This window comes from Tubulanus polymorphus, chromosome 2 (assembly GCF_964204645.1).
Source record: "Tubulanus polymorphus chromosome 2, tnTubPoly1.2, whole genome shotgun sequence".
Taxonomy (NCBI): domain Eukaryota; kingdom Metazoa; phylum Nemertea; class Palaeonemertea; order Tubulaniformes; family Tubulanidae; genus Tubulanus; species Tubulanus polymorphus.
In genome coordinates, this window is record NC_134026.1 from 17,226,739 (window position 1) to 17,238,019 (window position 11,281).

General features: G+C 33.9%; 1 protein-coding gene across 1 annotated transcript; it reads left to right on the forward strand.

Moving 5' to 3' along the window:
* Positions 1 to 2,161: 2,161 nt before the first annotated feature.
* On the forward strand, positions 2,162 to 7,725 carry LOC141898976 (uncharacterized). The gene is made up of 7 exons (XM_074785126.1): positions 2,162 to 2,670; positions 2,782 to 3,095; positions 3,204 to 3,404; positions 3,495 to 5,488; positions 5,571 to 5,724; positions 6,287 to 6,524; positions 6,600 to 7,725. The coding sequence occupies exons 1-7, from the start codon at positions 2,162 to 2,164 to the stop codon at positions 7,723 to 7,725; spliced, it is 4,536 nt and encodes a 1,511-aa protein (XP_074641227.1).
* The last annotated feature ends 3,556 nt before the right edge of the window (positions 7,726 to 11,281 follow it).

Below are 11,281 nucleotides of genomic sequence, written 5' to 3' on the forward strand. Positions count from 1 at the left end.
ACTCAAGATGGCTGTCCTGTGACCTTTTCGTGCCAAAAAATGTCAATTTTGGTCCAAATTCTGAGTCCTGTAGCTTCCTAATGGTTTGGCATTTTTCATTGCAATTTGTGGAGGTTATTCGGAAGAGGGATCTTTAATACATGGGGACAGGTATTTTCGATTTATCCCACGAACTTCCCCATCTCACATTATACCCAAACCAGGGAGTTTGTGTATCATTTATCAGGTATATAGAAATCAATAAGATTTTTACATCAAATATTTATTCCATTTTTAAATGAAATAAAGTTTGATTTAATTTGAATTTGCTATATTTTCCCAAAATTGAAATTTTGTTTATTATCTGAACGAGGTTATATTGTCATATTTTAATTGCGTTAAATATGATTCAATGTTTAAATTGTATACGCAAATTTGATCGGCGATTGATTTATTTTGTGTAACCTTAAAGCTGTCAATAAAGATAATTTGATTGAATTGAATTCAAACCCAAACAGTAGTGAATGAACCACAGCCATCATCTGCTCAGGTGAGTCCATGTTATGTTTGTTTTTCTCTACAATTATCCACAGGGACATATATATATATATATATATATATATATATATATATATATATATATATATATATATATATATATATATATATATATATATATATATATATATATATATATATATATGGAGTGCACTCCATATGAAATAACAGTTTTGCCATTTTACTCTTTAGATGTGATATTTTTCAATTGCCCACAGTACAACGTAGTTGTATATGTGGCCAATAAACGGCGCTGATAGCTACATTTTTTCGATACTAATTAAGTTAAGATTATTGCCAAAAAGCCTTTTTTTCTGACAATTATGTTTCGTGTTAATGATTCCAAGGAGTCTAAAGCAATATGATTTTTTAGGGTGTAAAGAAATATTACAGTTTCCATTAGCTTGTTTTCCTCTCTTGATTTCATTCTTTTCTTTCTTTTTCAGATTGGATTTCCAGTGGTGATAAAAAATTAACGTTTAAATTTATTTTTTTTTTTGAATTTTTGATTTAACGTTTGAAATTAACGTTTGCTATTACTATGCCTCATTATGGCTCCTGCAGCTGTATCTCTCCAATTTTGAAAATATTTTGCAACAAATCTGTCATAATAAATTTTGTGAAAGCTGTATCCAGTTTGATGATATAGGTGCCTACAATATTTCCAATACTAGAATGTCTTGTCCTGATGCCACTGATTTATTTTTCAGTTGTATATCTTGCATGATAACCTCAGGAAAACTTATCTTGAATGATGATTTAAATGGCAATAACTGGTTTGTTCCTGAAATGATTGACATGCGTAGAAGAAAAGAAGAAAACGTATTCGTAAATTAAAGAAGTATGTACAATTCAATGAAATGCTAACTGTGATGAATAATGACAGTTATGAATTAGATTCCTTGAATAAAGTATATACACAAATTTATATCGTTAAAATGTTGTTCATATTGCTCATACAACAAGGATTCAGTGGATATACAGTTTTACTGTATTATCTTATGATATGTTTACTCCTTTCAGGTGATATAGAAACAAATCCTGTACAAATGTGTACAGGGTTCATTTTGTCAAAGTGGTGTGAATAGATACAGGCATGATGATGTTGGGAAACAGTGCGTTACCAATTGTGCAGTTGCTATTACGTATGCTATACACAAACCGTCATCATCGTGGGATACCAATGATATAAACTTAGTGATTGACACTGGGGATCTGTTCTACAGAAAATTGCCTAGTAAAGGTACTTATCTTACATTTGATGATTTACCTAAATATATGAAATGCTTCAACAAGAACTATAATTTAAATAAACTTAATTCATATAATGGCTTGATATATTCTGATATGGCTGAAGAAACTTATGTTTCATTAGATTCTCTTCTTCATGAAGTATCGCAACCATTTTTTGCTCTAATGAAAAACTGGCATTTCTACAGCTAATTGTATTGCAATTATAGGCCTTAAAAAGCATTGGTTCTTATTTGATCCTCATAGTAGAAATTCTGATGGATTTGTTTGTGATTCAGGTATTTCAGTTTTGCTAGAATTCTGTTCTCCTGAAGATATCATTGTACAAATACGTACTTTATGTTCACAATTGCAACTATCACTATTTGATATGATGACTTATAAGATCAAAACATTAACTTCGAAACGAATTACTCAATTAAGTAGGGATTGTAAATTATCTGAAAAATTTGTTGATTTGATGTCTGAAGATGATAATAATGATGATTTAGCTCTTTCGAAAACATCGGAATCTTTATTACCTCACCCTGACATGGTAGATAAATATCTTTTGGATCAAGATATTAAGTGTGTTAGACGAAGGAGACAAAAACTTGCATGGGTCCATAAAATGCGAACTGATGATAAGAAACGCGAAGCAGAGCGCATAAAAGAAAAAGAACACAAGAACCTCATGCGAGCTAACCCTGAAATACGTCAGCCTGAACGTAAACGAGAATTGATCGGGAAACAATCACAAAGAGCCATCCCTGAAAGGTACAAAGCTGAGCGTATTCTAGTGAATAAATATAGACAGGAGCAAAGAGCCATCCCTGAAAAACGTCAAGTTGAACGTAAACGAGAATTGATTGGGAAACAATTACAAAGAGCCATCCCTGAAAGGTACAAAGCTGAGCGTATTCTAGTGAATAAATATAGACAGGAGCAAAGAGCCATCCCTGAAAAACGTCAAGTTGAACGTAAACGAGAATTGATCGGGAAACAATGACAAAGAGCCATTCCTGAAAAACGTCAAGTTGAACGTAAACGAGAATTGATCGGGAAACAATTACAGCGGAGTACTCCAGAGAAAAAGCAAGCTGAAACATTGTATGATCGCAATCGTAAGAAAGTTTTGCGAAAACAGCCATTAGTGCTTGAGATGGAAAGAGTTCAGAAGCAAGCTCAAAGATCATACAGACATATACATTCTTTGGAGAAGACAAGGGATCGTAAAAGAAAGTCAACTTTACGTTTATCTGATAGTTTTATTGCCTACGAAACCAATATGAAAAAGCAGAAACTTTTAAGAGAATCTCTTGCAGATTGTATCTCGAAATTCCATAAAAGAATTTCTGTTGGTCCAATTTATGTTTGCTCCTCATGTCACCGTACTTGTTTTAAAGATTCTGTTATTTCGGCTGATTCATTATCAGATACTGGCTATGAAGATATGAAAAATATCTGCTTAACCAATTATGTATCAGTTAATGAATTGGAATGGATCTGTCTGACTTGTAGTGATTTCATAAAAAAGAATTCTATGCCAACTCTTTCTGTTTATAATGGGCTTTATTTTCCACAAAAACCAAATGAATTGGATTTATTTTCGCTTGAGGAGAGACTTATAGCACCTCGTATCCCATTTATGTAGATAAGAGAATTACCTAGAGGGCGTCAACTGTCATTAAAAGGCAATGTTGTTAATGTACCTTGTGATATTTCAGAAACCATCTGCAGTTTACCTAGGAATTGGACTGATACACAAACACTCCATGTTCAATTTAAAAGACGCAATGAATACAAATCTACTGTTCATTCAGAAAATGTCAGACCTGCCAAAATACAAGCTGCATTTCAATGGCTAATGGAAAACAGTTTATTGTACATGAGTTTAGAAATACAGTACAATCCTGATTGGTTTGACGTTGAAAACACTGAAGTAAAAGAATACCTTGAAGAACATGCTGACACTAATAATTCTGAAAATGGAATAACTGATATATTGTCACCTGACAATAAATCTAAAGAGACTGATGGTGACAAATTTTGTGAAATTGATGATACACAGAATAATACTGGCAATTTAGGTACTTTGCTTATTGATGAAAGTGATAGAATAATATCATTTGCTCCTGGTCAGAATCAAATCCCTTTAAGTATTTTCAAGGATGACTTTGCTGAGGAATTGGCTTTCCCAACAATATTCTGTGGTCAGAAGAGGCTTCCGAATACAGCAAGAATAAAACCTGTACATTATAGCCAGATTTGTAAGTGGGAACTGTGCAATGTCGATAGGAGAGCTGCCATGTCCGTGCCAAATCTTTTTTTCAAAACATGTAAATTGCAATTGCAACAAGTGTCTGGAAAGGTATCATTTGCAGTACGCCGATTCAAAACTAAGGGCAAGACTCTCAAAGCTGGTGATCTTTGCAAGGAATCTGGTCATGATAATTTTGTGAATTTGGATGATGGGTACTATATTTTCAAAACACTAAGAAATTCTCCAGCTTATTTAGAGTCAAAAAAGAAACATGTTTTTGCTATGATACGTCAGCTAGGTCTACCTACATGGTTTATTAGTCTAAGTGCCGCAGATACAAAATGGGTTGATCTATTGAAAATTCTTGGGAAATTAATTGACAAAACTGATTATTCTGATAATGATATTGAAGCCATGGACTGGCAACAACGTTCGCGACTTATTAAATCTGATCCTGTTACTTGTGCTAGATTCTTTGACCACAGAGTTCACAATTTTATTGAACATGTTTTAAAGAGTGCACATAATCCAATTGGGGAGATTCAAGATATGTTTTATAGAATAGAAATGCAACAGCGAGGCTCAGCTCACATTCACATGATTGTGTGGATTAAAGATGCACCTAAGTTTGGAGAACAATCTAATGAAGAAATTGCTACATGGCTTGATCAATTTGTCTCATGTACTAGTAATGTGTTGGAATTTGATAAAGAATTTGTGAATCTCCAAAAACATAAACATTCCAAGACATGTAAAAAGTATAACAAACCCATTTGCAGGTTTTGTTTTCCATTAGCCCCTATGTCACACACTACAATTCTTGAACCATTTGAAGTTAGTAAAGATAAAGAAGAAAAAGCCAGATTAGACGAATTGCATCTGAAAGTCACCAACCTTCTTAATGAAGATAAAGAAGGATTAAACATGTCATTTTCAGAATTTTTATCAAAACTTGAGCTCGATAATGAAACATACCTTAAGGTAATTTCTAGTAAATTGAAAACAGCAAAGGTTTTCCTCAAGAGAGATCCTTGTGATATAAGAATAAATCCATATTTTAAGAAAATTATCTCTGCCTGGCAAGCTAATCATGATTTACAGTTCGTTTTGGACCCATATGCAACTGCAATGTATATCGTCTCGTACATAAATAAATCCCAAAAAGGTATGAGTCCACTCATGGAACGAGCTTGTAAAGAAGCCAAAGAAGGAAATATGGATATCCGTCAAAAAGTAAGACATATAGGCAATAAATTCTTAAATAGTGTTGAAGTTTGTGCTCAAGAGGCTGCCTATTTAACCCTTGGTTTACCACTGACTAAGTCAACCCGTGCTGTTGTCTTCATAAATACGTCACCTGCAGATGAGCGCACATATTTGTTGAAATCTATGGAAGATCTAGAACATTTAGATCCATCATCTTCAGATATAAGCTATAGTAATATCATGACAGATACAGTAAGCGCCCAAAAGCACTTGAAAACTGGTGCCTTGCAGATTACGCTTCACAACTTAACATCACCTATCCTAAAAAAAACAGACCACAGCCAATGACTATGAATCAAATTTATACGAGGATGAAGAGCAAGAATATATGGGCAATGAAGAGGATTTCAATGAAACTGAAAATGATCTGACCGAACGTCTCAAAAAAAAGTGTGCAAATGGCATGACAATTGTACAACGAAAACCTGGTAATTACAGAGTAATAAGATATGTTAATTATAATTTAAAAACTAATAAAGAAGAATTTTACAGGGAAAAATTAATGTTGTATATTCCATGGCACAATGAAGATGTTGATATTATCCAAAAACAGTCCTTCCCATGAAGACCAGTTTAACCAAGTAAAAAGTATCATAGCAAATAAGCTAAAACAATATGCTCGGTTTTCCGATATAACCAATGAAGAAATGTAACATTCTGATAATTTAAACATGGAGGTTTATGATGAATTGGCACCAAACTGTCAACAGGATAATGCAGAAACTGAATGTGATACATCAACTGTTCAAACAGAATACTTGTATTTTGATCCTGATCGTCCTTTAAATCAAATGGATCATGATATTGCTCATGACTTATCACTTAACACTAGTAGATATACAAACACTGTCATTGAACAGCAAGCTGTGTGTTCTAAAGAGATTTTGCTACAAAAACTTAGGCTTTTAAATATTAAACAAAGGGAATTCTTTACTCATGTGCTCCATTCTATAAAGATCAATAATGAACCTACTTATGCTCTCCTTACAGGTGGTGCTGGTGTTGGTAAATCTGTAGTTATCCATGCCTTATATCAGTCCTTACAACGATATCTATGCTCTTCTACTGGTCAGGACTTCACTAACATGAGGATTCTGTTGTGTGCCCCTATAGGTAATGCTGCGTTTAATATAAAAGGAGTCACATTACACAAAGCTTTTGCTTTACCCGTCAGTCAGGGTAAAATCAAAGATCTGTCTCCAGATGTCCTTAATACATATGCTATGAAGTATAAAGATCTATCAGTAATAATAATTGATGAAATTTCAATGGTCGGTAACAAAATTTTCAATAATATTAATAGGCGGTTACAACAAATCAAAGGAAACAAATCTGATTTCGGTGGTGTTTCATTAATTGTTGTTGGTGATTTATTTCAGTTACAACCTGTTTTTGATGACTGGATATTTAATGATCTTAAAGATATGTATGGACCTCTCGCTACAAACTTATGGCAGAAACATTTCTTCATGTATGAACTTACAGACATCATGCGTCAGAAAGATGACCAAGAATTTGCTTTCCTACTCAATAGAATAAGAGAAGGTGAACATACACAGGCCGATGTAAATCTCATCAAAACTCGAATTATCGAGCCAACTCAATGGTCAAAATCTCGTGAATTGCCCCACCTTTGTGCTCTTAATAGAGATGTTGCTTGTCACAATTCACAGACTTTTGAAATGGCCACTGGCCAAAAGGTAATAATTCATGCGATTGATGCAGTCCAAGGAAATATTAACTCAGATACTAAGGCCCGTATCTTAAAAAAACTATCCTCGCCCTCTGAGAATAACAACAACAAAACTGCTGGATTGCACACTGAAGTTAAATTAGCAGTTGGTTTGCTGTACTCTATTACCGTGAATCTAGCTGTTGAAGATGGCCTTACTAATGGTGTCACCTGTACCCTAAAACATATTGATTATCATATGCAAAACAGCAATCGTTCAAGTATTCTCTGGGTTCTTTTTTATGATCAACAAATTGGCATAATGCAACGAACTAAATACAGTATGTTTAAGTCTAATGTGGCAGAAAATACTTGGACTCCAATTTTTGATACTAAACGTTCCTTCCAGTTTTCATACAGTCAATCTACAGGTGGATTATCAGTAATTAGAATACAATTTCCCCTTGCACAAGCTGCTGCAAGGTCAGTTCATAAAGCCCAGGGAAGTACTCTATCTGAAGTCTGTTTGGATTTAAATTCAAGAAGAAAATGGACCCATTTACATTATGTTGCTCTTAGTCGCGTCACTAAATTATCTGGACTCCATCTCAAAGATTTTGATGAATCTAAAATTGCTGTGTCTTCAGATACCATTTTGCAGATGGAAACTTTGAGAAGAGAAAAGTTGATTAAATTAACTTACACTCCAGTTTACAAATTACCAGTCTTTAAGTTAATTTTCCATAATGCGCTGTGAATGCATTTACATTATAAAAAGACATTATCAAGGATCAAAATTTCCAAGCAGCCCACATCATTGGTTTTGCCGAATCAAGACTTCAATCCAACCAAATTTATGAAATAGAAAATCATTTATTTCATCAAAATAAAAGCTGTAATGCTTATCATGGTATTACTACATATATTCACCGTGATATCCCTTTCTCAATACAATCTGTATATAATACACCTGAGTTAGAATATACATTTTTTATTGCCACCTTTAATTCTATCACTTATCAGTTAGTTTTCCTGTATAAATCACCAAAAACTCAAACTTCTGTATTGAAACAGCTTATTATGGCTGATGGTGGACTAGCTACAATGTTACAAATTAACTTACCTTTTATCATCCTTGGTGATTTCAATGAAAATGTTCTTAATGATGAGAAACCCATAACTAAGTTCTTGACCTCAATATTTTACTGTACCCAACATGTGAAACAGCCTACTACCGATTATAATACTGCCATAGATTTAATTTTTTCAAATATAATAGATTTAAATACTGATTTTCTAGAGTGCCCTTGGTCTGACCACAAAGCACTTATTGCCCATGTCCCAGTAGACAATTAAGCTAATTAAATAGACAGGTAATCAATCAGATCACCTTACCAACCAAAATTTCTCCAAAGACAAATTGACCCATTTCCTTGGACCCAGCTTTAATCATCTAGTGTGCATGCAAATTGAGGATTCGAGGTGTGTGATGTTTGAATGCAATCAGGGAAGTGTAATGACTAGGGATAAATACATGTATTCTGATTTCCAGGATCTGAAGATACAGACACTGGGGATTATAGGCTGGTGAACTATTGTGCTAGTTGCCACATTGTTATATTGTACACAGATTTTTTTGCTCAGCTGATGACATGTTTAACAGGTCATTCATTTATTACGTACGCATTAGGGGAGGGGTAAGTGCAATTGCGTACTGTAATGCTTATTTTATATGAAACAAATGGCCGATTTTGCGTACAGGTGGGGGGGGGGGGTAGGGGGTTTGAAAATTCAAATTTGATGCGTACGTAATAAATGAATGATCCCTAAGTGGTACTAAGTAGTTTAATTATGGTTTTTAGGGTAATTGAATGAATAATTAAGTTATTTGGTTGGCTTGGTAGTAATGTGGTTAACATGGGTATACGGAAGAAATGCCACCAGCAGAAATGCCACCGGAAAAAATGCCACAAAATTTCGAAACATAGGAAAAAATGCCACTTTTTGTATAGCAGGAAAAAATAGAGATATTTACATACATAGATTTAAGTTGACTGCATTAATTATCAGTCATTTATCACTGATCTCTTTCTATTGAATTTCAAACTAACTATTGTATCTGGCTGTATTTCAGTACCCCTAAGTTTCCCGCTTTAAAGTTTCTTTAGTTTGTGTCTGATTTTATGTTGTAAATTAACCCTACCTTGTACTATTTTACCTTAGTGCCCCCTAGTCTACTATGCTTGAAATTTTTTTAGTTTATAACTGCCTTTATATTGCCCCCCTGTTTATATCATTATAAAATATGCAAAATACTATGTACATCACTTGTTAAACAAAATATTGTTAGACTATTCTTAGTTAAAATCAAATTCATAATCAATATCAGTATTTAGTATTTAGTATTTAGTACTAGCTGCACCATTTGACTTCCTACAATCTTATGTTAAATGTGTAATTTTAGTGTGCTTCACACCATGTAATTATTCAATATAAGATTAGTCATAAATGTTGAAAACATAGAATAAGCTAGGGCCACTCCACTTAACATTCCCCATCTAGCCAGTGACCATCTTTCAGTATTATAACATTTTATGGTGATTTACTTGCTTTGAGTTTCACTCATTCGCTTTCTTTTTTCAGCTCAGGCTTCTATGTAAACTCCCTGTTCTCTAATATATGTACCTACTGTTGTAATACATTAATGTAAATGTATAAGTATTATAAAGAATGTATCAAACCAGACATTGCATTTTATTGTGTCACATAATTTCTGTCTGATTCATAAAAAGGAAATATTACCAACTGGCCATATTGGGGCTTCATTAGAATTATATTCTGTCCATTTTTGTTAACAAAAATAGATTTTTTGATTATTTACAATATTTTTTAAACAGTTTAAAATCAAATAAAACACAAAAGCAATCAATACAGTTCCTCATAGTTGTTCATTATTTTCTTCTTGATGTGCGGTATGTAAATTTAAGAAAGTCCATGTTAAGAATTTGATTTCTTGTTGTATATGGTCACCAGGGGGCATTGAATTGCAGAATAACTAAGTATTTCCATATTATGTTGGTACCTAGGCATATGTGGTGAGTTTCAAGGTCATTGGTTTCAGTATATGTTCACCAGGGGCATTGAATATTGAAATTGACAGATTGTTGAGCATTTCAAAGCACTTCCCAAGTGGGCATGGTGTCCCTGGACCCCTAGTTCAGGGAGGGCCTGGGGTAGAAACTTCTATTTCTTCAAATAGCAAATACTCTTACAGTTCTAGTCAGACCGATTCAAAATTAATTGTGAATGCTTTATGGGCCAGGAACAGCCAAGTTTTATAGATTTGGGAGAAGTTCTTTATCAATAGTAGGGTTTTTTCTTACAGAAAAATCAACTCCACAGAAAACTTAGGGTCAGGGCAACGGCAAAAGGGTCAACATGAAAATATCATAAGAGGAGGATAGCTATCGACTATTACAGGAGATTTAAGATGTGAAGTCTGTCAAATCCCTCCTGGAAACCATATGCTACCTAAATGCATGTACACCCCCAAAAGTACCGTCTTGAGGAGAGTCTCCTGTATTTTATATCTTCATTCATCATCACAACGGAATGAAATTACCCGACAGGCTGCTTGTTTTGTTGTACTATTATCCAGATACATGTCTGTCAAATCTAGAAAATCATATCCTTTCAAGCATTAGTGCATCCTATTTCTCCATTACAGAGTTGTAGGTTCACTACTCAAGAGGAAGTAATGGCCTCATGCAATGACATGATAATACAATGATATACTAAACATTTCATATATTTACAGCGTTAACCAGTCCAACAACATTAATGACAGATCCTCCGTAACCATCAACAGAGACTTTATTACCTGAACCTACATCATGGACAAAACCATCATCATCTTCATCTGTTAGTTAGTCAACATCTAGTAAAGTGTTGAATTTTAGATTGACAAATAAGGTCCTATATAAATGTTTTACTGTATAAATGTTAATAATTTTCAAAAACTGTATAAATGTTAAAAATTTTCAAATTACGCAATCGACTTGTCAGCTTGACAGGTTGCCTGTACCATTGTGCACCACCTGCAATCGCTGAAATAATGTACATAGAACTATTTAAAGGGACGATTCAAATCAATTATCAACGTGCTTCCGATTATCTTTCTTGTCCTTGCTAACTTTCCGTTGAAGACGGCTAGTATTGTAAGAACTTTAAAAAAATCAATATTATCAGTGGCCGTGACACAAATCTATTGCGTGCGATCAGGACGTGGAGCCATCCTTTCTAGACGCGACGGT